The 25,994-nt window shown below is 42.0% G+C and overlaps 1 protein-coding gene across 2 annotated transcripts in view; it reads left to right on the top strand.

The window, feature by feature from the left end:
• Positions 1 to 25,994, top strand: part of NFS1 (NFS1 cysteine desulfurase) — a 2,153,374-nt gene that overhangs the window by 1,858,490 nt on the left and 268,890 nt on the right. For both annotated transcript variants that reach the window (XM_044090162.1, XM_044090161.1), the window contains exon 11: positions 14,033 to 14,116. In XM_044090162.1, coding sequence (XP_043946097.1) covers positions 14,033 to 14,116 — 84 coding nt within the window. The remainder of the gene's footprint in view (positions 1 to 14,032; positions 14,117 to 25,994) is intronic.

The following is a 25,994-nucleotide window of genomic DNA, read 5'->3' as shown; positions in this document are numbered from 1 at the left end:
AAAAAAACCCCAAAATTTTAAAAAAAAAATTTTTGGCCTCCCAGGGCAAGGACAACCACAAAGTATTCTTTAGCTATGTCAGCAGCCTCAAAGGCAGTACACAATTGTGTGCAGAGCTTATTGTAAATGGAGCCACCTATATTGAACCAGAAGATACCGCAAACCTCCTGGCTGATAAAATCAGCTTGAACTTTACTCTTCTCTCACCATCAACCTTCCTTTGGGAAGTATCATCAAATGCAACTCCCCCTACTATCACTAGGAACAGGTCCTTAATGCTGTCTCTAAGACCAAGAACACTACATCAGTGGGCCCAGACAATATCCAAGGATGCCTTCTGAATAGCATGAAGCATGACCTATCATGGTGTCTGGAATTACTGTTTAACTGTAGCCTCCAAACAGGCTTCATGCCTCATGAATGGAGAAAGGCAACAGTCATCCCTGTGCCCAAAGGTGGGCCATCTACAGACCCTAGAAACTACAGACCCATCTCACTAGTCCTGTATGTAAAGCCATGAAAAGAATTACCATGGAGATGATCAATAGAGATATAGTAAACCTCCAGACACTGGACCCAACCCAGTTTGGTTTCGTCAAGGGCAGATCATGTCTACTCAGCCTGGTAAACTTCTTTGAGAAAGTCACCAAAGCAGTGGATGAGGGCAGAATCATTCACACTGCCTTCCTTGACCCTGACCAAGACATTTGACACAGTACCCCACTCAGGCATTGTTGACAGACTCAAGAGGTTAAGTAAAAACCCGTATGTCATCAGGTGGATTACCAACTGCCTCACAGGCAGGACCCAGAAATTTAGAATTGGGGAGTCCACCTCTACAAAGAGGCCAGTCACAAGTAGAGTCCCACAGGGATCAGTCCGTGGACCTTTCATTTTTTACTTCTCAGAAGTCGAGGCCAATGTCATTGGTCTCTGGCTGACTACATTTGCAGGTGACTGCAAATTAGGAGCTGTCATTGAATCTCCCACTGACACAAATGTTCTTCAGGAGGGGTTGACACAGACAAACAACTGATGTCAGAACCATGGACTGAAACTAAATGCCAAGAAATGCATAATAGTATCCTTTGGGAAGTCATCCATCCCTGGTATCTATCATATTTACAACACACCCCTTAGAGTTGACCCAGTAGTCAGGGACTCGGGACACACACAGTAATCTAGCCTTTGATCATAACATGTCTACAGTGGTGAGAAAATTATTCTGTGTTGTCAACTTATAAACAAAGGTATGGCATCTAAGTCCAAGGAAGTCATTGTTTCACTGTATTTGGCATACTTCACACCTATCATTGTACAATGCCCCCTTTGGTATGTACCTAACCAGGCATATCTAACAATTGGAACATCCACAGAGATTCCTCACTAAAAGAATACAGGGCATAAGTAATATGTCCTTTGCAGACCATCTCAAGACCGTATCCCTGTATTCTGTCTCCTACAGGCTTTTGAAGGGGGAGATCTATGCCTGGCATACAGGGCATTCTCTGACCCCACTCTGAACTTCCTGCATCTTCAGAAACCAAACAGCACCAGAATTACCCGATGTTCTTCGTGTTTCACTGTTGCGGTCATCAAACTTGGATTATCTGCCTGCAGGTAGCCCTCAGTCAGTCTGAATACCAGAGACTTAGTATTTCTGCGTCAGTTCAGTACAGACGTCAGGTTGTGACGGGTATAAAAACAGGCAACCGACACCATTGATCAGTCTTTCTTGCCGAGGAGCCCGAAGCAGAAGCAGTTCACACGAGTGCCGGTCGGCCGCTACCTGAGTTTTCGCGTCTGAATTGCATCATCCTGAAGCCTTCTAAAGCTAAGTACCCCATTGGGGATCCTTTTTTCTTGCTCTAACCGATGTCAGAAAAAGTTACCAATTATCTCGCCTGTGGAAAGCAAATACCACACCGAGATTTCGATTGTTACTGCGTCACCTCTCTAGGCCCAGTCCATGATGTACCTCGCTGACGGTTTTGTGCTTTGTTCAACGTCCAAACTATTCGTCATCGGGCCCTTATTGTCGCTAAATATTTTCGCTCTCGATCTCCATATTCCAAAATGGCTTTGGTAAGCCATCTGTCTACCGATCTTCCGAAATAGCGTAAGAATAAAGACAGAGACAGACCGCACAGGTCCAAAACTGCCGACGACGCTTCCGTTAAGCTAGTTGCCAGTTGACCAGTACTCAGTGAGTTGCTTTCGCAGCCCCTGATGCCCGTTTCGATGGATTCACAGGCCACTAATGAGACTCGTTCGGAGTCTGGTATACCGCAAGACTCTTCTTTAACTATGGAACCTGCAGATGTGTCTACCTTGGATGGGTCTGGAGCTGCTGGGCAGGCACTGGCTTCTGAGGAAGTTCTTCGCATTACCGATATTCGACACAAACCGATGACTTCTTTCATGTCTTCAGTTCTGTCTAAAACTACCGAGTTTCTAAGGCCAAGAATACGAGCTACACTTAAAAAAAAAAAAAAAAAAAAAAAAGACGACCCAAACACAAGCACCTGCTTCCTTGCCACAATCTCAAATGCTTAAAATGGCATGACCTGATCATGCTGATTAGGGGAAGCCAGCCTTCCCCTGTTAAGCGAAAAAGAGACCTTTCCCCAGCAGCTTTAACTGACCAAGAGTCCAACGAGACTGAGGTTTCTGAATATGAAGACATGCCTTTATCTGCTTATGAGGATTCAGATGCAGAGGAATCCATTCCCTCTGCTTCCCCTCCAGAGGATTTTTCTTTTGGTGAAACCCTACATACTTTGAGAGCATTTCCACTGGGAATGCCAGGGTTATCCTCAGTCCAAAAAGAGACTCAGAGAATTTTTAGATTTGCCCACAGCGTAGACCCTTAGCTATCCCTCCTGTTCTGGATGTTGTGGATAATGTCTTTATGGAATCCACTCTAACCCCTGATACTTTACCCCCTGCCCCAAGGAAATCGGACAGGTACTACAGAGTCCCTGACTCTCACAAATTTCTTTTCAAAAATCCTGCTGCTGACCCAGAGGTCATTTCCCAAGGGCCTAAAGGCATAAAAGGAACTACAGCTAAGAATCCCACCCCTTCGGACAGGGTTTCCCGAGCTTTAGACAGATGAGGTAAAAAAGTATACACCTCTGCAACTCTCGCCATTAGGGCATTGAATTGCCAGTTCCAGTAAGGAAACCTCCATAAAAAACTTCTCCAAAGCCAACTTCATGCTACTCAAGTCAGAAGTTACAAGCTTCATGACACTCGTGCAGATGGGAACCGAAAGTTCGACTGCGGAGTCCTACACTAAGGCATTGTACAAGCACATCTGCTCATGCGTGAATCGTGCCATCCCCAATAGAACCAAGATGCTCTCCTCCAAAAAAAGGAAGCCAATCTGGTGGTCCCCTGCGATAAACTTTACAACAAAAGGAAGAAACTGTTGCAGAAAAGAGGAAAATCCCAGGATGCAAAAAACTCCCTTATCAGCCTCAGTAAGAAGCTGAGATCCCTCATAAAATCCTCCAAAGCTAGTTAAGAAAATAAAATTGCCAAAGATTCCAAAGACAACCACAAGGCATTCTATGACTATGTCAAGAATCTAAATGGCAATGCTCAGATCTGCTCTGAGCTACAACAGAATGGCATTAAATATACTGATCCCAAGGATATTGCCAGTATCCTGGCAGATAGATTCATTGCCAACTTCACCCCCTAAATGGCCCATCTTAATACCGGAAGATTGCCAAATTCCAGTAATAACAGCCACACAGGTAAAAAACGCACTCTCCAAAGCTAAGAATACAGCATCCATGGGACCAGATGACATCCCGGGCTGTGTACTACATGAACTACAAAATGAACTTGCACCTCACCTAAGTGTCATATTTAATCATACCCTTACCTCAGGCTCGTGCCCACTGAGTGGCACACAGCTACAGTTATCTCACTCCACAAGGGGGGATCCACCTTGGATCCCGGGAACTACTGCCCCATCAGTCTGACGAGCCCAATTTGCAAGGCCATGGAACGTATTATCATGGAACTTATAAACAAAGACATTGGCAACCTTAAAACACTGGATCCCACCCAGTTTAGGCTCATGAAGGGCCGATCTTGTCTCCTGAACCTGATTGACTTCTTCGAATCAGTCTCCAGAGCCATGGACGAGGGTAAGGCAGTCCACACAGCCTATCTGGACCTCACCAAGGCCTTTGACACCATCCCCCACTCTGGAATCATAGATAAACTTACTAAGCTGGGCATTAATCCCTATGTCACTCGATGGGTTGCCAACTGGCTTACTGACAGAACCCACACTGTAAAAGTAGCTGACTCCAAATCCAGCTCCAGACAAGTGACAAGTGGAGCACCTCAGGGTTCAGTCTGGGACCTCCCTTGTTTGGCATCTATTTCTTTGAAGTACAGGCCAACACTAAGGGACTGTAGCTAACAAAGTTCGCAGATGACTGCAAACTGGGAACCATTATTGAATCCCAAAATGATGTGGATACTCTACAAAAGGGCCTTACAGAAACAGATGTTTGGTGTCAGAGCCATGGGCTCAAGCTCAATGCCAAGAAATGTATAGTTATCCCCTTTGGGAAAAAACATGTACCTGTGAATTACCACATAGGTGGCAGTACACTAAACACCGAAAGTGTGATAAAAGACTTAGGGACACAGGTGGACAGTGGTTTCACCTTCAATAACCACATCGCCACAACAGTCAGGAAATCCTATGTGGCACACCTCATCACTAAGGGCTTTTCATCCAGAAAAAAGGAGGTCATTGTCCCACTGTACTCATCCCTCATTAGACCCATTCTAGAATATGACTCCCCATTTGGTATGTACCTCTCAAGCATTCTGCAACAACTGGAAATGCCGCAGAAATACCTCACTAAAAGAATCACAGGCCTAAAGGAGATGCCCTATGCTGACTTCTTTAAAAAACTCCAGCTATACTCTGTTGCATATTGTCTACTCTGAGGCATTCTCTGCTTAACATACAAGGCCATGTCAAACCCAGAGCTGTTAGACATGCCACACTTAAATAAATCCCAATCCCTCAGAGCCACATGCTCCAGGGATCTAAACCTTGTCATCACAATAAACAAAACATACTGGAGGGATAGGTTCCTGACCCAGAGACTCACCAGACTCTGGAATAGACTGCCCATACATGCCAAGCAGAGCACCTCTTTGGCCCTCTTCAAAAGGAACTTTGATGATTGGATGGGAGAAAGGAAATTCACCCCAGGGATCACGTCAGTCGCCCTGATAAACAGGGGGTCCAGGGAAGTAAATAGTGTGGGAAGAAATAGCCAGGGAATTGTTATGGCTAGACTTGTGTAGGCCCTAAGGCCAATAGCCTAGTACCAACCTATGAACCACATGCTGAAATACCAGCAACATATTATGGAACTTATTAAGCAAAAATTATCTACCTTTCTTGATTGTGCAAAAAATAAAGAATTACAAGAGCTTATGCATTCTGCAAGCCAAGTCAGCAAGCATACCTTGCAATGTGATTTTGATGCCCTAGAAGCATCTTGCAGGGCAGCAGTCACAGGGTCTGTACTTAGAAGGCATGCTTGGCTTAAGGAGCAGACCTTGCCAGACCATGTCAAATCAAAATTACTGGGCACTCCTTTGAACAAGGACAATCTGTTTGGCACCAAAGCAGAAGAGGTTTTAAAAAAGATGGAAGAAAAAGCTAAGTCTATGCAGACAGTCAAAGTTTTTTGCAAGTGCAGCCTCCAAGATTCAGTAGGCATTGTCCCTTGAAACATTGTTCCTTTCCAGTCCCCTCAAGGCCATCTCAAACTAGACCCAGGGGGAAACAGACTCCCCAGATTAGTCTCCAGGTATGCAGAGATCTAAACAATGGAGTACCTCCACTTCTAAAACAGGGAGTGCTAAGCCACCTCCTTATGGAAAGAATTCACAATGACTTCTCAACTCCACTCCTCACCTCTGCCCAATTGCTCATGCCACTATAAGGAAAACTTGCTCACCATGCAAAAAACTGGACCTCTATCACCAAAGATCGATGGGTTCTCAGCATTGTGCCCCAGGGGTACAAATTTTACTTCCACACACTGCCAACCCCAAAAAGGGTTCCCAGATATTCCTCCAGACCAGTGGGCAGAGGCACAAAACCAAGTTCAATCCCTGCTTTCTCCATAAGGGCCATTCAACCTGTTCCTGCAGAACAGATAGGTCAAAGGTTTTATTCCAGACTTTTCCTGGTACCCATAAAAGAGGGCACTTGGTGCCCAATCCTAGATCTTTCCATTCTAAACACCTTCCTGGTGGTACCAAAATTCAAAATGCTCACCCTTCAGCAGCTTCTTCCTATGCTGTCCAAGGATGCCTGGGTTAGCCACCCTAGACCTAAAAGAAGCCTATCTGCACATCCCTGTCAGGGACTCATGCAGGAAATATATATGTTTCAGGGCAGGATCTATGCATTATCAGTTCTCTGCACTTCCCTTTGGCTTATCTACTGCTCCGAGAGTCTTCACAAAATGCCTGGCTCCAGCCATTGCCTATTGCAGACAGAGAAAGATTCAAATATACCCTTACTTGGATGATTGCCTGATTCAGGCAGACAGTCAGGAAAAGCTGTTACAGCACCTGACATTTGTAAAGAACCTTCTAATCTCCCTGGGGTACACTATCAACGAAAAGAAATCAAAACTAGTCCCCAGTCAAAAGACTGTATTCCTGGGAGCAAGCTTGGATACAGCATCCCAGATGGCATTCCTTACTCCAGAAAAGCATGCCTATCTAACAGGCTACTTCGCTCAAATGGCCACCAATACCCAGCTATCCGCAAGGAAAATTCTGCAGGCTCTAGGGTTCATGGCCTCTTGCTTTCTTCTAATTCCATATACAAGACTGCATATGAGGAAATTTCAATGGTACTTAAAAAGTCTTTGGTGCCAACATTCTTAGGACCTGGAAACCATCATACCTTGTGTATGGACAGAGTTTCTTTGGTGGGCAGCAGCATGCAACCACAACAAGGGCCTGTCCTTTACACAACCCCTCGCAGCCCAGACCCTGACCACAGACAGATCAGACTATGCCTGGGGGGCACAGCTGGATGACAAGTGCATTCAGGGCTACTGGAGTCCCGAGTCAAATTCATCTGCACATCAGCCAAAAAGTGATGCTAACTGTTCAGCATGCTCCAACAGCTTTCAGATACATACTCTCAACAGGACCCCTGCTGATAAAAACTGACAACACCACAGTGATGTGGTACATCAACACGCAGGGGGAACCCACTCCTACCCACTCTGCAGGCTAGCCATGACGCTGTGGAACACTGCCTAGGCCATGCATATTCATCTGCAAGCTCAGTTCCTGCCAGGCAAACAAAATTCACTGGCAGACTACTTAAGCAGAAATCTCGTAGACCCACACGAGTGGCAGACCCCAACACTTTCAGCCTTCTAACCCAGAAATGGCAGACCCTGGAGGTGGACCTTTTTGCCTCCCCCTACAGTCACCAGCTCAGCAAATTCTGCACCAGGACACCTCACAGCAGGGCCTGGAAAGTGGATGCCCTATCCTTACAGTGGGTAAACCTCTCAATCTATGCATTTCCCCCTCTGCCTCTTCTTACAAAAGTATTACTCAAGGTAAGACAGGACAGACCAAGGGCAGTCCTGATTGCCCCAGACTGGCCACGCCAGCACTGGTACCCATTACTGCGCAGTCTGTCATCGGTGCCACCATGGCACCAACCCCAGATCTGAACCCTCCTCACTCAGCAGGAGCGACAGATCTTGCATCTGCAACTGCAAACCATGAACCTTGCAGCCTGACTTATTCCTTGAATTCTCCCCATGTGGCCAGCCTAAACATGCAGGTGCTGAACATCATTCTTGAAGCCAGAAGACCCAGTACAAGGAAATCCTATGCTGATAAGTGGAAATGGTATTGTTCCTGGATTCAGTCTAAAGGCGCGGACACAGGACTGCCCTCCTTACCTCTAATCCTGGATTACTTAGCAGATCTACTCCAGAGGCCTATCCTTCTCTTCCATTAAGATCCATGCCTCTGCCATCTCTGTTCATTACAACACTGAGCCACCTCTCTTCTCTCACCCTCTCATCAAACAGTTCCTGAGAGGGGCCAACAACTTAAAGCCACCAAGGAGAGCTCCCACCCCTGCTTGGAACCTTAACTTTGTACTGGAAAAGCTCATGCTCCCCCCCCCCCCTTTGATCCTGCAGCATCAGCAGAGTTAAAATTCCTCTCTTGGAAAACAGCCTTGCTTCCTGCCATCACTTCAGCTAGAAGAGTGTCTGAGCTACAAGCTCTTATGGCTGTGGAACTCTTAATTATTTTTCATGCTGGCAGAGTCTCCCTCAGGACTAACCCTACTTTTATGCCTAAAGTGGTGTCCAGTGTGGCTCTCAACCAATCTATCCATTTGTCAACCTTCTTCCCTAATCCTCAAAATAAAGGGGAAAGGATCCTGCACTCTTTAGACGTGCACAGACAGCTCAGATTCTACCTTGATAGGACTAAGCCCTTCAGGAATTTGACCAGTTACTAGTTAGCTTTGCACCAGGGGCAGTGGGCAAGGCCATATCAAAACAAACCATCTCCAAATGGATAGCACACTATATCTATTTGTTACAAATACCATGGGAAACCCCCTCTGGGGGTCAGAACACATTCACTAGGGAAACCTCTACAGCATTCCTCAGGGGAGTCCCTACCAGGGGCATTCTGGAAGCTGCTACCTCGAGTTCTGTTCACACTTTCACCAAGCATTACCACCTGCTTATCTTTTCCAAATCCAGGGTGGGTTTTGCAACAGCAGTCCTGCAGGGCATACTAGCCAGCCCCAACTTCTCTTGACTGCTACCACCCATTCTTCAGCTTTGGGAATCAACCCGTGTGTGATGACTGCAACAGTGAAACACAAAGAACATCGTACAGTTGTGTACACTTACCATAAATGTAGATGTTCGAGTGTATTCACTGTTGCAGTCCTGTTTTCCCACTCTCCAGCCCCCTTGTCTCTCTCTCTCTCTCCTTTATCACTCACCCCTTACAGGGCTATTGGTATTTACTTTTTACTGGTGGTGTTTTTTCCACCATAACTTAGCTCCCTATTTGGGGGGCTCCTGACATTTGGGGGAAGAAAAACTGATGTAATGACGTTGGCTGCCTGTTTTTATACCCCTGACGACCTAACGTCAGTCCTGAAGCGACAGCAACTGACACAGAAATACTAAGTCTCTGGTACTCGGGCCAACTGAGGGCTATCTGCAGGCAGATAACCCAAGTGTGATGACTGCAACACTGAATACACTCGAACATCTACATTTATGGTAAGTGTACACAAATTTACTTTCCAAAGACTTAAACCTTGCCTGTGATGGGACCTGCTGGAGAGATAGGTGTGTATCGTAGAGACTACCCAGTGTATGAAACAGGTTCCCCATCCATGTGAAGTAGAGTTCCTCCCTAACCCAATTCAAGTGCAGCTTGGACAGTTGGATGGGAAATCAGAAATTCATCCCTGGTTTCGCACCTGTTTCTAATGGACACAGGTAACCTCTAAATGGTCCATCTCCCAGGTCCGTGCTTACACTTATCAAGGGTTTCAAAACTTGCCAGAGATTTGGGATTCATGGCTAGGCTTAAAAAGGCTCTTGTGGTCGTTAGTGTAGTAAACACCTATGAGAGAGCTATAAAAATAAGGCAAAACCAGACTGCACTTAACCAAATCACAGGTTCTACCATGCATCTTAACGTGGGTATTCTTTCTTTTGGTTTAGCTTGAGTTTGTGACTTTGGCTGTCAGTTTTGAACATTTGTTCCTATTAGGAGGATAAAACTTCAGTATTTGAAAGTGTACATAGTTTTGTGTGTTGTTACAAAGTTAATAGGTTTTAAGGGGTAATGGTGTGTTGTATGTGTTTGGTTGAGTGTGTTCAGCAAAACAAAACGTTCTGCAAGATGTGACTTAGGCTGAAATGGAGAGGACAAGAAGCAATTGTCTGAAAGGTTAACCTGCCAAACAGTGCATGCATGTAACACAAAAGTTGGAACTAGACATTTAACAAAAAGCTATTATGTATATATACATATATATATATATATATATATATATATATATATATAGTGGAAATGATCCCTCAAGAATATGATTTTTTTTTCTATAGTGTCTTTAAATTGTAATGGTCTCACAGGTAAATACAAAAAAGAGAGTAGTGAGCTGTATTAATAAATGTAGAGAGCAAATAGTTAAGCTGCACAACACACACTTGGAAAGAACTGAACATGTGAATTTGATAAAGAAAGGTTTTCAGGATGGTTATTCAGAGGAATACCTGGGGCTAAGGAAGAGCGGAGTACTTACATTAATTGCAAGAGGAGCTCCAATAGTAATAGAAGAGTATTAAAAAAGACTATAATGGTAGATTTGTAGTACTAAGGGGCTACTGGCAAGGGAAGAGGATTACTCTGGCATGTATTTATATTCCACGAAAATTTCTCTAATGGAACTTAAGAAAATTCTGGGAGAAATAATCAGCTTTCATCAAGGAATATTACTTATAGGTGGTGACTGGAATTTTGATTTGCAACAGTGAAGATGAGTCTGGGGCTCCCAGAAGGGAAAATATAACAAAGGGGGTAGATTATTTAAAGAAATTTATGAAAATATTTGACATGGAAGATGTGAATTCAGTATTAGGAGTTTGGAGTGAATTTACATATTATTCCCCTATATACAAAAACTGGCATAGGCTAGACAGAATCTACATTTCACGGGAATATGTGCAGTTAATTGAAGGCCTTGATATGCACCCGATAACTATTTCAGATCATGCACCAATAATAACTAAAATAAAAGCACAGCGTAATGAAATAAAAGTGAGATACTGGTGCTTTCCCACCCGTCTGCTGAAAAGAGGAATTTAAGGAATGGGTAGTGGAAATTTCAGGAACTGTTATAGAAGATAGAAATTTCTTCTGAAAATATAGCTAGGGAATGGGATAAAAGTAAAGTGGAATTTAATAACAGGGTGGAAATAAAAGTAAGGGAGATGTGGTTAAGAAGTAACAAGAATTATTTAGAGGGACTGACAAATGTGAAAGTGTTGCAAAATAGGGGGAATCTTGCAAAACAAGAAGAGGAGCAACTGCAGAATGCTAAGGAAAAAATAAGGGTTTGCCTTGATAATATGCATGAGTTTAGAAAAATTGCTGTTAAGCCACTGTTTTTTTGATATCTGTAGAGCACAAAAACGTCTAGCACAACGACTCATGCAACAGAAAGGGCTGTCACCAAGCTTAGGGAGTCTATAACAAGGGGAAACTGTACAAGAATTGAAATATTTCAGAAATTCATTGAAAGTCTGTGTAAAGTAGAGAAATATGCAAATCAAGAAAAGGTTCACATGGAAATGTTCATCGAAGAATTAAATATGCCAAGGTTAGAGGTAGAGTATGCTCAATTACTAACAGGATAGGAGAAGATGAGATAAAAATGGTGTTTTGGCAGGAAAGCTCTGAAGGGCTTAGCACCCAAACCTTTATTTTATTCAGCTTGAGCTGCCTGACAGTTGGGGCATTTGGGAGGTACCCTGAAGTTTTGGAAGCAGTCAGGCTATGTCCTTGGCAGCAGCTGTAATCATTCAAACATCATCTGTTATGGTAAGTTTACTTGCACTGCAGTACTTCGTAATTTGAGAAACTTTCATCCAAGACATTTTCAAAGCAAGTTGCTTAGATTTATAACTATTGAAAGTTTAACACACAGTCAGTAGTTTACTTAAGTAGTCTACGAGATGAAATCCGCTTCTAAAGACTACTGTTAGGTGATATTTAAATGTGTAGTGATACAAGTCATAGGTTCATACCAGGCTATCTGCCCTAGGGCATTTATAAGCCTAGCCAGAATGTGTTTGGCTTTCGCCACCCATTTTAAATTTATTTTGCTATGCCCTTTTTCGAGGTTAGTATACTGTGCCTCTGTCTAACAGTGACACAGAAGTGATACCCAGGGTAAACCTACGATCTCCCATCCACTCATCAAGATTCCTCTTGAAGAGAGTCAATGAGGGACTCTGCCTAACCTGGACTGGGATTTTATTCCAGAGTGAAGGGAGCCTCTGGGTTATGAATCTGTCCCTCCAGCATGTCCTATTTATTTCATTGCTGAGGTTCAAGTCTCTCGAGCGTAGCTCGATGGGATTTGGATTTTCTGAGGTGCAGCATGTCCATTAATTCCGGGTTGGACATGGCTTTATACGTCAGGCACAGATCGCCTCTGAACAGGCGGTATGCCACTGAGTAGAGCTGGAGTTGCTTTAACCGGCAGCATATGGCATCTGTTTGAGCCCTTTGATCCTCTTGGTGAGGTACTTTTGGGGTCTTTCCAGTTGCTGCAGGTGTCTGGTAAGGTACATCCCAAAAGGGCATTGTACTCAATTATGGGCCTGATGAGGGATGAGTAAAGAGGCACGATGACCTCCCTGATCTAGATGTGAATCCCTTCATGATTAGGTGGGCTATATAAAATGTTTTTCTAACCACTTTGGCCACGTGGTTGTCAAATGAGAGATTGCTATCAACTTGGGTCCCCAGGTCCCTAATTACGTCTTCTGTACTTAATTGATTACCACCTATGTGGTAATTTGTGGGCACTTTGTTTTTGCCAAAGGGATGACTATACACTTTTGGCATTTAGCTTGAGGCCATGGCTCTGGCACCAGTTGTCTGTTTCTATGAGGCCCTTTTGGAGGATGCTTGTGTCGGCTGGAGAGTCGATTATGGCGCCCAGTTTGCAGTCATCTGCGAACTTGGTCAGCCACAGTCCTTCCGTGTTGGCCTGTACCTCCGAGAAATATATACCGAACAAGAGAGGTCCCAGGACTGAGCCTTGTGGGACACCACTTGTAACTGGTTTGGAGTCTGACATGGCTCCAGCAATTCTAACCATGTGGGTTCTGTCCTTGAGCCAGTTTGCAATCCATCTAGTGACATAGGGGTTTATATTTAAGCTGGTGAGCTTATCTATAATGCCCGAGTGGGGTATTGTATCGAAGGCTTTTGCGAGGTCCAGGTAGGCTGTGTGGACCACCTTCCCCTCGTCAATGGCCTTGCTCTTCTTAAGTCTTAAAGACAGTATTTGTGAAGTTGCATTATGGTTGCAGTGATGTGGGTCCAGTTATAGTTGCTGCCAGGTAATTTTTTGCCATGAGGTAATGTGTTATAGCAATGTATGCCACAGTTATCTCATGTACCCTGGTTCCTTCATAGCAAATGTCAGTGCTGTTTTTATTTTTAATTTTTTGTTAAATGCACTGCAAATATTCAAAGTAAGCACTGAGATAAGTTGCTTAAAAGGAGGTAATAGTACTAAATTAGTTGCCCCTGTGGCCATTTTAAGCCCAGTGAATTTCTCACAAAGGTGAGAATCAAACCCTGTATCTACCTTGTGTATGTAAGACAAACACCTTCACCATTATGCCAACCCCTCATCGTCTTCTGGGTTTGTGGAACGTGTCATCCTTTGTTTTTGTTTTATTTATTTTTGTTTTTTGTTTGTTTCTTCTAATCTTAACCATGTGCCATGCCATTTTTTATTCAATTTGTAATTATTGTCAGTGGCTGAATTCTGACAGCTATAGTATACTGTGCTAGTGGAGCATAACAAGTTGAATAAAAGACAGTAGTTAAACAAATGTGCTTGATTTGGCTTGCAGGTGTGTTATGTACAGAATTGTAAAAACAGTATCAGTTTAAGCAGGCATGATCATCATTTTATTCTAGTGCTTTTCAGTGACATATGAATGACAGCATTCTGGCTGTTGGGTAGAGATGCTTAAAGCCAGATATTTTGTGCAGCCAGCATGCTTGTTTACAGTAGCAGGCGGAATCATTGTATCTATCATGTATTACAGAAAATATCATGTTTTTTTTTTTTTTTATAATTCAGAGTGATAAATTTTATAAGCTGCTAGTGGAAATATGTTTTTTACTTGCTTATTTTTTCCAGTGCTTGCACATCAGCTTCTTTAGAACCATCCTACGTGTTGCGAGCCATTGGGGCTGATGAAGATTTAGCACACTCCTCCATCAGGTAAAAGATAGCAGAAAATGTGTTATAAGCATATAATTTCTAAATGTAGTCTTTCCTACTTGCATCTTTTCAAAAAGGATTTGTGCAGTTTGCAGGTTCATGTTTACCATGTTAGAGTATCTGGAATGTTAAAAAAAAAAAAAAAACAGGACAGGATTGTATTTTCATTACAAGTCTTAGAATGGAAACTTGCTGAAAGATTAACTATTTTATACAAATGCATGCTTAACCTAAAATGCCCAGTCTCCAGGAGTGCTTATCCAGGTTAAGATACTTATGTCTAAATTTTTGTGCTGTGACAAAAGCTATAATATATCTAAGGTTAAGTAATTATCATAATGTAAGTAAAATGTTCATCATTAACTCTGCCCCAGTGGCACATGGGTTATCTGCCTGCACAACCCACCACTGGTAGCTGTCCAGAGCTCAGAATCACCTTTTCTTACTCTTTGTAATAGGTGATTCTCAAATCCTTGCCATCAGAGGAAGCCTAATTCCAGTCACAGAATGTCAATAATTATTCAGTCTTTTACTGCCAGCTGCAGGACTCTCACTGTTGAATATCATCAACAGCCTGTATTGGTAGATTACAACTTCCAGATTCAGATAATATCCCTACCTCTTGGCAGGATTTGAATGGGTTATGTAATGTTTGACTAAATGACTGGATATGTTAAAGGTGATGTATAATGTTTGCACTACAGTTGTGTCACACTGTTTGGAATGTATAATGCTTGCAACTGAAATTGTCACTATGGTTTATTGTCAGTTATATAAATGTAATATGGCCTATGTCATACATGATAATTTAATAGTGTTTCTTTAAAAAAAGAAGGATCCATTCTTCTTTATTGTATATTTTTGATTTTATTTTCAGTTTTATGTCTATCTGTATGTACACACACGTATACATATGTGTTAACTTTTTCTTTTAATATTCTTGCTGGTTACTACTACTTTAAATTCCTCTGGGAATTTCTGGTTTACTGCTGTTTTTTATACTTAATACTGCTTTTAAGCAGTTATGGGGCTTTTCTAAAGTGTCCTCTGACTTGTACTAGGAAACTGAAGTTGTGTGGTATCAGTTGAACACTTGGTGTCTTGTTTCTGTTGTTTTTCTGCTGCATTTGGAAGTTCTGACAAGAAAATATAGCATTTTTTTCATTTGTATATTTACTGTGGATTTAACACTGTTGTAGCTGTTTAGTCATTAAGTCATGATTTTACTGCAAATTACTTTATTTGCATTTCCTGTGGAGATTTTATTTTTAATTTCTAACAAGGGAATCCTTAAGTAAATGCTTATCTATGCTGTTTTAAAAGGTTTTTATTTGACTTAAGATCATATATTTGATTTTTTGTCACTGTTTGGACAATTGAATTTATTTGGACAATAGAATTTATTTGGTACTATGACTGTCTGTGCTGTTTACTACACTGTGCAGATTGTAAAAAGATTTAACAAAATTTTAGCAGTTCTTGCTGTTCTGCTATTTAGTACTGATACCACAAAAAAAAAACGAAGAAAAAATACCATGAAAACAACCCAGCCAATATACAGAATTTATTCAGCCTACAAAGAGTAAAAAAACACGTTATTAACATGACCAATATATACAGATAAAATTAACAAAACACACCCACTGTTAATTAGATTAAATTAAATTACATATTTCCACACTCAATCCTTGTTTAACCCTAGTGGTTCCAATGTACTAAACTTTAAAATATATGAAGTTTCTTTTTTTTTTTTTTACGAAGTTTAGTATTTAAACTAACAAGTTCACCCAGAGATACCTCAGCCTTTTCCAAAACACAACCCTGAATACAAACAGGGTTGGAACCATGAAAATCAAAAAAATGACTGCCTAAAGGTTCATCTATTTTAACATTTTTTTATATCTCTTAGGTGTTCTTGAAAGCGTACTTTGAAACTTCTACTAGTTTCACCATTATAATATTTATTACAACTACACTTCAAAGCATTACAGGGGTTAGACACCTCCTCCAGGGCTACTCCAGTACCTAGTTCAGGTACAGGAGAAGCAAACCCTTAAGGTGCAGGAGAGGTTCGGGGTAAGAGACCCCTTGCCAGAAAGGATACTCCTCCCAGATGTCTTGTCCTCTAGTTTAGTCTGTAATAAGAAGAAATTGAGACTTCACCACACAACAGATAAGCATGTTATTATGTATAGGGCTGATGTGGTTTCTTTAGCTAACAATGTTTCAGTCAGCTAATCTCTGAGACTGTGCTCCTATTCAGAATAACTGTGAGGCTGTGTTCTCTAGAGATTAGTTAGATTTTGATGGATACTTTATTTTTATTTTATTTTATTTTGCATTTGTTTACCGGGAAAGTCTGTCTGGACAGAGGTCCTTTTTCAGCAGAGGGCTAGGGAGAAAAGTTTCAGTTATGCAAAAAAAAAAAAAAATACATTCAACTTTGAGTTACAAATAATATAACACTAACACACAGTTACAAATATAACGTTTACACACCCTACTAAAAAGAATTTGGCTTGTCTGCAAGCAAGTACATAATAGTTACAGAATCCTACTAAAAAGAATTTGGCTTGTCTGCAAGCAAGTACATAATAGTTACAGAATGATAAATATAATACATTTGAGATAAATATGTATCATAAGCATCACAGCATGAGTATGTATATAAGTTATTCATTGTGCATGAGGAAGAAAGACTATTGAGAGTAAGGTGAGGACAGATGCCTCAGTAGGATTTATTAGGAAAGCAATGAAAAGAAAGATTAGTTAGAGAGATATCTGACAATTAGAGGTCTAGCCAGGGCTGTTGCAAGAACAGAGCCAGATGTCTTTCAAGTGTAATTTTAGGAGTTTTTTGAACTGTGTTCTAAAGCAGTAAGAAGTAATTTGGGTGGGCAGTTTGTTCCATATTTTAGGTATGTAGTTTGAGGAGTGTTTCTCCAGCTGTGTTATTTGCCTTGGTGGTGCCTACACAGATAGTAGTAGGAGTCCATCTAATCTCATTCTTCGGAAGGTGAACAGGTTCAGAAATCTAAGCAGGTATTTTCCTTTCCATAGATGCTAGCTAGATTTAGAGATGTATTTGACTGGAAGCAATCTGGAGCAACATTAGAAACTGGCAGAGTTGCTGATCTTATTGAGGATGAGATTCCAAATCATTTGTTTTTTCCTCCACTGTTACAAGCTTTGAAGATGTCTATAAAACAGCATGGAAAAAAACCTTAGGCTAGTGAACTAGTTCCTAAAAATGAGCCACTTAAATTTATTGAGCACTTTCGTCTCACAATGGAAACTTCATCAGAATAAAATTCAAGTAAAACCAGCCCAACTTATATCCCTCAGTCAATCACATAATCACTTACATCATTCTTTCCTTAAAGAGAAACCACTTCCCAAAAATTTACTACAAAGCAGTACATTACAATGAAACTTCTTAATAATATTAGGTACATGTCCTAATAAAAACTATATGCATATATATCTATATTTGAAACACTCAGCTATTATTCAGCTAGAACATTATTCAATTAAAAACATTTCCATTTACATGAAACCTTCAGCTTTTAGCCTTAAAATAGAGCTTATAGAGATGGTACTGTTCAAAGCTGGAGGCTCTGTGGCATTCGATGTAATTTGCCATCTTAATTCCAAAAAATCATAAGTGGACCTCCTCTATCCCCTAATACCACCTGCTGTAGGATAATAAATTTAAAATTGTGGCCTTCATTAATAAGAGTATATGCTGCTAAGGCGTTTTTCGTATCTTGTCTACTTATGTCATAGTAGTGTTGATAGACCCTGCTTCTAAGAACATTATTGGTCTTCCTTATGTAAAAAGAATAGAAGTGATTGTATTGGTTGATAGGGTGTATTTAAATGCGATTATGCAAACAATACAATTATTCTGATGAAGTCCATGGGTTAGTGAATGAAAGTGTTCGATTCATTGAATACATTTTTACTATTTTGGACATTTTGGATGTTTTTTTGATGCTTTGTGCCATTCGTGCCTTTCTAGCGTTGCCATTTTTTTCTTGTTGGTAGCAGTGTTTTTGGGAATGCTTGCCTGGTTTGACATTACACTATTTTTAGAAATGCAGCCACTTCTTTTGTATTGAGGAGGTATGCTTGGTTACATAACCACAAGTTTTCTGAGGATTTAAAAATGAGATTATGAATGCTACTTTATGTTCTAAATTTGTTTTTGGGCATGCTGCTACCGGGATTCTTAAACAATGAGATGATATAGGTAATTTGATGAATGGGGTATCTAGAATCTGTCATTTTCCCAAGTTCAACCTTAACAAAGCTTTAAACTTAATGTGGCAGAAGAAATAAAAATCCCAGCCTGACAAGAATCAGGGTACCAAGAGGAAATGTTAGGAAGATCCTGCTTCCAAACCAAATAAAAGGGATTTCTTTCCCAAAAAAGATCATTCCCCTGTTAATAATGAGTTTGCTAAGACTCTGGGCATCCATCCAGACCCTTCCTCCCCTTTCTTCTTCCCCCAGGTTTTTTATATGACCCAGCAGCTTGGCCGTGAAAAGTCTCAGACAAGTGAATGCTGAGAATAATTCAGTGAGGATATTGTTAGCAGTGGACAGAAAATTCTCCTGCCTTTAGGAAATCCCCCACACCCACTAGACCAGACACATCTGTTTTCTCTGGTACTCCTTCACAAGTAGCAAGCAAGGATTACAGAAATAATTCCTGCACCATAAAAATGAAGGAAAAAGGATATTACACCAGAATCTTTTTGGCACCTAAAAAGGAACTGTCATGGAGACCACTGTTAGATTTGTCCTACCCAAGTACCTTTTTGGAAAAACTCAAATTCAAAATGCTCATCCTGCAGATAGTCCTACCCCTTCCTTTGGACCACTGTTACATGCTGTCTTTTATCTGATGTATGTTTATCACATTCCATTTGTCTCCAACTTCAAGTTGAACCTACAAAAGTCCTGTCTCACACCTTCACAAAGAATTGTGTTCCAGGGTGTATAATGGACACAAAAGTGTGGCCTTTTTACCAGACTTCAAAGTCCAGACTGTTAAGAAAATTTTCAGAGATTTCTGTCTTCAAGAAGCTATCTCAGCTAGAGAGTTTCTCAAAATTCTAAGCCTCATGGCAGCAGTGACGCCACTGGCTAGATTTCACCTGAGGAAAGATTCAGTGGTGCTTAAAAAATTGTAGGACCCCATCACCAGCTTCCTTTGGAGTTCCTGGTACCAGTGCTGGATTTTGTCAAATGAGGGTTACAATTGCGGAAGAATCATATGTCTCGCAGTCTAGACCTGCCCTTCTTCCTCCAGAGCCAGTTTGATTGGATGTGTCAAATTTTGCATGGGAAATGGTGTCCAGGGGAGTTCTAGTTCAAGACAGATGCAGCCCCTCAGATGCTGCAAAGCACATAAACATCAAAGAAATGTATTTTATTATTTTTAACAATTTTATTTAGCATTTGTTTACCAGGAGAGTCCAGCTTGGAATGAAGCCAATTTTCAGTGGAGGCCCTGGGAGAAATGCTCCAGACGCATGACTTTGTAACTTGGGAGGAAACCCACACAGATGCAGGGAGGACATGCAGACTCCGCACAGAAGGCACTCCAGCCAAGAATCTAACTGGAGAATGTCTTGCTGTGAGGTGATAATGCTACCACTGCACCATGAAATGTTAGCAGTGATTCAGACCTTAAAAGTTCTTCACCGCTTATGGTCTCCAGGTCCCATTTTTATTGGTCACAGACAAACACCACAGTCATGTGGTGCTTGAACAAACAAGGGAGTACAGGGACATACCCTGTTTGCTAGTTAGTGATATCATGGGAGCTAGCTTTACAACATTCTCTGATGCTTCAGGTCTCATACATCCCATGAGAGCAAAACCTAGTGGCAGATAGACTAAGCAGATCCCAATTGGACCCTCACAATTGGGAACGGAGAACAGAGGTCTGCCTGGATTTGATCCAGATGTGGGAAACGCTTCAAATACTTTTGTTTACCTCCTTTCAAAACAAAAGGTGGAAAAATTCTGTTTGAGAAATCTTTGCAGCCATGCTTGGAGGATAGAAACATTCTCGTTTCCTTGGGCTGGAGTGTTCCTTTATGCATTTTCACCCTTTACACCAATACCCAAGGTACATCTGAAGATTCCAAAATAATTGCTAGATATTGTCATGACCTCCTTTTAGAACAAGAAAAGTTTGTTTTCCCTTTTAATTGAATTAGCCAAAGGCAAGTATCACAAGCTTCTTCACACTCTGGATCTGCTTACACAGTGTCAGGGGCAACTGGTGCACCCCATCTTAGAGCAATTATTACCAACAGTCTGGATGATTCTATTTTGATACCTTTTAGGCACTTGGTCCATGAGGACACACAGCAGATATTGAAATAGGTAAAAAGACCTGCAATTAGAAAATATTGTGTTTAGAAGTGGAAGAGGTTTTCTTGGTGGTGCCTGACATCAGTGGGTTTGGTATGATGTTTACCCCTCTGGTTTTAAAATATTTGTGTGAGCTACTCAGCTATGGCTTATCTTATGCATTTATCAAGGTGCATCTTGTAGACATTTCAGCTTCTCTGCCAATGGATCCCCCCTGTTTAATTTCTCTCTGTAGACAACAGCACAGAAAGAAAAGGAAATGTGTGTGTGTGTGTGTGTGTGTGTGTGTGTGTGTGTGTGTGTGTGTGTGTGTGTGTGTGTGCGCGCGCTTCTTACTTCTGACTCGCAGGCCTCTACTGAGACCCATTCAGAGTCCGGTATGCCGCGAGATACTTCAACTGTGGAACCCGCGGATGTCTCTTCCTTGGATGGGTCCGGAGCCGCTGTGCAGGCACCAGCTTCTGAGGGTGTATTCAGGCCTACAGACTTGCATATCAAACCAACTCCACCTTCAATACTAAGGCCTAAATCTTGATCTATGTCGAAAAAAAACGACGCCCCAGGCCACATGTTCAGGCCTCTGTGCCTAAAAAACAAATGATCAAAATGGCTTAAGATCTAATTACTCTAGGGGGTAGTCAACCCCCCCCCTTCTAAGAGGCCTAGGCCTGAGCCTTCACTATGAATCTTCTGATCAGGACTCTGTTTTTTCTGACTCTTCTAATGACCTGGATTTGTCCTTCCCTACTTATGAGGATTCTGATGCAGAGGATTCCATTCCCTCTGCTTCCCCTCCTGTGGATTTCTCTTTTTGGTGAAACTTTACATACCTTAAGGGAACATTTCTACTGGGAAAGTCAGGAATTCTCTGATTCAAAAAAGAGGCTTAGGGATGTTCTTCTTTTACCTCAGCATAGGCCTTTGGCTATACTTCCTTTACTAGACATTGTTGGTGATGTGTTTTCAGAATCCAGTATGGCCCCTGATTCCCTTCCTCCAGCTCCTTGTAAACCTGACAGATACTACAGGGTTCCTGAGTCCCACAAGTTCCTTTTCAAAAATCCTGTTGCAGATCCTGAAACCATTTCTCAAGGGCCTAAGGGCATTAAGGCTTCTACTGCTAAAATACCTACCCTTTCTGATAGAGACTCCAGGGCGCTGGATAGATGGGGTAAAAAAGTTTATACGTCTACAACCTTGGCTATCACGGCTTTAAACTGCCCATTTCATATGTTAAAATATCAACAGCATATTATTGGACTGTTTAAACAGAAAATGATTTTGATTTCTGACTGTGTGGAAAATAAAAGATTTACAGGATTTAATGCATTCTGCTGAACAAGTTGGAAAACATACTTTGCAATGTGGTTTTGATTCTGTAGAGGCCTCTTGCAGGGCTCCTGTTACTGGGTCTGTGCTTAGAAGGCATGCTTGGCTTAAGGAGCAATCTCTGCCTGCTCATGTTAAAGTAAAATTGTTGGATGCTCCTTTAAATCAGGACCCCCTGGTTGACAATAAAGCTGAAGAAGTTTTAAAAAAGATGGAAGATGAAGCTAAATCTATGCAAACTGTAAAAGATTTTTTTACAAGTGCAACCTTCAAGATTTAGTAGGCACTGGCCTACTAAGAATTGGTTCTTTCCAGCTCCTTCCAGATCCTCTCAAACCAAATCCAGACACACCAAGAGCACCAGGTTTCAGTCCCAGGTCACTCTCAGACCTAAGCAATGGGGGGCCTCCACTTCCAAATCTGGAAATAACAAGACACCCTCCTATGGTAAACAGTCTCAATGACTTTCCTTTAAAATTACCAAGCACTTAACTTTTAGCCACCCTCTTTGAGGGGGAAAGATTGCTTTTTATTCAAAAAAATGGAAACTCATAACCCAGGACAAATGGATTTTGAATATAGTGTCACAGGGATACAGATTTCATTTCCACACATTGCCAACACCAAACTGGTGGCCAGACCTGCCCCCAAATCAGTGGACAGAGGCTCAGAAACAAGTACTTTCCCTCTTAAACATGGGGGCTATTCAACTGGTACCAGAAGAGGAAAAGGGACATGGTTTCTATTCCAGGCTTTTCCTGGTACCCAGAAAAGACCATTCATGGCGTCCAATTCTGGACCTGTCTACTCTAAACACCTTTCTGGACATACCAAAATTCAAGATGCTGACTCTTCACCAGTTACTTCCTATGTTAGGCAAAGATGCCTGGTTGGCAACACTAGATTTAAAAGAAGCTTACCTGCATGTACCAATCAGGGAATCTTGCAGAAGATACCTACGCTTCAAAGCAGGCTACTTGTATAATCAGTTCTCTGCACTGCCCTTTGGCTTGTCTGTTGTGCCCAGGGTATTCACAAAGTGCCTGGCTCCAGTAATTGCATTTTGCAGGCCAAGAAATATTCAAATATATACATACCCGGACGATTGTCTAATTCAGGCAGAAAACCAGGCCATACTTCTAAATCTTCTGGCATTTGTAAAAAGGGTTCTAACTTGTCTAGGGTTACACCATAAACGAAAAGAAATCACAACTGAAACCCACTCAACAAATTACATTCCTGGGTCAAGCTTGAATACAACTGCCCAGATGGCTTTCCTCACGCCAGAAAAGCAAATTCATTTGGTAACTTAATTCAAACAAGTGGCCACAAAAACCCTGCTATCTGCAAGACAAATACTGCAAGCCTTGGGGTTCATGGCCTCCTGCATTCTTCTAATTACATATGCAAGACTGCATATGAGGAATCTTCAGTGGTACTTAAAAAGTCTATGGAGTCAACATTGTCACAGCCTGGAAACAATGATTCCTTTCATACCTTGCCTACGCCTGGAGTTCCTATGGTGGGCAGAGGCCTGCCACCAAAACAAGGGACTGCCATTCACACTACCCCCTGCTGCCCAAACTCTAACTACAGATGCATCAGACTATGCATGGGGGGCTCACCTGGCAGGGAAGTGCATTCAGGGCAAATGGAACCCAAATCAAATGCACCTACATATCAATCAGAAAGAAATGTTAGCTGTACAGAATGCTCTGACAGCCTTCAAGGACTACATTCTTCCAGGACAACTAATGGTAAAGATGGACAACACTACTGTTATGTGGTACATAAGCAAGCATGGGGGGTACACATTCCTACCCCCCCTACAGACTAGCTATGACATTGTGGAACACGGCCTTGAGCTACCAAGTGCACCTACAAGCTCAATTCCTGCCAGGAAAATTAAATACACTGGCAGACAGACTAAGCAGAAATCTCATGGACCCACATGAGTGGAGACTGGAACCACAGATTTTCAACATGTTGACAAGCAAATGAGGGAGTCCAGACATAAATCTATTTGCCTCCCCCTGGAACTACCAGTTGGACAAATTTTGCACAAGGACTCCACACAAAAAAGCCTGGAAAGTGGATGCTCTATCCTTCAGCTGGAAAATCCTATCTGACTATGCCTTTCCCCCTCTGCCGCTACTCTGCAAAGTTCTGTTAAAAGTCAAACAGGACAAATTAAGAATGATTTTGATTGCTCCAGACTGGCCACGCCAACACTGGTACCCGCTCCTGCACAGTGTGTCACAAATATCTCCATGGCACCTGCCTCAGACACCTTCCTTACTGTCTCAGCAGGAGAACCAGATTCTGCACCCTCAGCTCCCAACATTGAACCTTGCAGCTTGGCTAATCACTTAAATTTACCCTTGGCTTCCCTCAGCAAACCTGTGATGGATGTCATCTTGGAGGCAAGAAGACTTGGTACTAGAAAATCTTGTGCTGACAAATGGAAAAGATTCTGTGCTTGGAATCAATCTCAAGGAATGAGCACAGCAGTGCCCAATTTACCTCAGATTTTACAATACTTAACTGAGATGCTTCACCAAGCGTCTGTCTTTTTCCTCCATTAAAATCCATGCCTCAGCCATTTCAGCTCATTACAACACAGAACCTCTCCTCTTCTCTCATCCTCTGCTCAAGCAGTACCTCAGAGGGGCCAAAAACTTGAGACCACACAGGAGAGCTCCAACCCCTGCCTGGGACCTTAACTTTGTATTGGAGAAACTCACTCTACCTCCTTTCGAGCCAGCTTCTACTGCAGACTTAAAATTTCTTTCTTGGAAAACAGCCTTCCTTCTAGCAATCACTTCAGCTAGAGGGATATCTGAGTTACAGGCCCTTATGGCAGTGGAGCCTTTCATCATCTTTCATGCGGACAAGGTGTCACTCAGGACCAATCCATCCTTCATGCCCAAGGTGGTATCCAGTGTTGCTCTTAATCAGTCCATTAATTTGCCAACTTCCTTTCCCAATCCACAGAACAAAGGGAATGGATTCTGCATTCATTGGATGTGCACAGACAACTTAGATTCTATTTGGACAGGACTAAAACTCGAAGAAAATCTGAACAACTGCTGGTAGCATTTGCTGCAGAGGGAAAGGCTATTTCGAAACAAACCATTTCTAAATGGATAAGCCAATTGCATTCATTTCTGCTATACGCACCATGGAAAACCTATCCCCCCAGGGGATCAGATCTCATTCTACCAGGGCTGCATCTACTTCTGCAGCCTTTCTCAGAGGTATTCCTACCAGGGATATTGTAGAAGCTGCTACCTGGAGTTCAGTTCATACTTTCACCAAGCATTATCATTTACCAATTTTCTCTAAATCCAGAGCTGGCTTTGCCACTGCTGTCTTGCAGGGCCTTATTGCTGGTACTAATGCTGTATAAATCCATCCTCCCAACCATAGCTTTGGGAATCTACCCAAACGTAATGACTGCAACAGTGAAACACGAAGAACATAGTACAGTTGTGTACACGTACCATAAATGTAGATGTTCGAGTGTATTCACTGTTGCAGTCCTGATTACCCTCCCTCCAGCCCCCTGTTTTTCTCTGACTATACCTCTACTTTCTGTTACTGTGCTTAAAAGACTTTTTGGTGTATTTGCTTTTGGTTGGAGGTATATTTTTGTGTTTTAAATTTTATTTGCTCCCCATTCGGTGGGCACCTGACATTGGGGGCAAGAAACACTGAGGTAATGACGTCAGCTGCATGTTTTATACTCCTGACGACCTGATGTCATGGAAGAAGGGACAGCAACCGACGCAGGACCCAAGACTTTGTTAATCAGGCCGACTGAGGGCAACCTGCCAGCAGATTACCCAAATGTAATGACTGCAACAGTGAATACACTCGAACATCTACATTTATGGTACGTGTACACAACTGTACTTTCTCTCTGCTTTAGAGGATGTGTGTAACTGCCTGCAATTTTCCTGATAGTTAGCTGCCCCTAAAAAGGTAGATAGGATATATAAAGTGTTTTGGTCTTGTAAATGTTTATACACTAATCCCAAACTTGACCCAGCAGCTAAAGATTAGTTGATCCCACTGCTGCTAAGCACTTTTAATTCCAATCCTACCCTTTCTGATAAAGATGGAAAAGTTATTGATAGGGAGGGGGAAAATGTGTACT

The sequence above is a fragment of the Protopterus annectens genome, chromosome 12.part0, assembly GCF_019279795.1.
Source record: "Protopterus annectens isolate FY-2018-M chromosome 12.part0, PAN1.0, whole genome shotgun sequence".
Lineage (NCBI taxonomy): Eukaryota > Metazoa > Chordata > Ceratodontiformes > Protopteridae > Protopterus > Protopterus annectens.
This window is presented reverse-complemented; position numbering and strand designations above follow the sequence as displayed.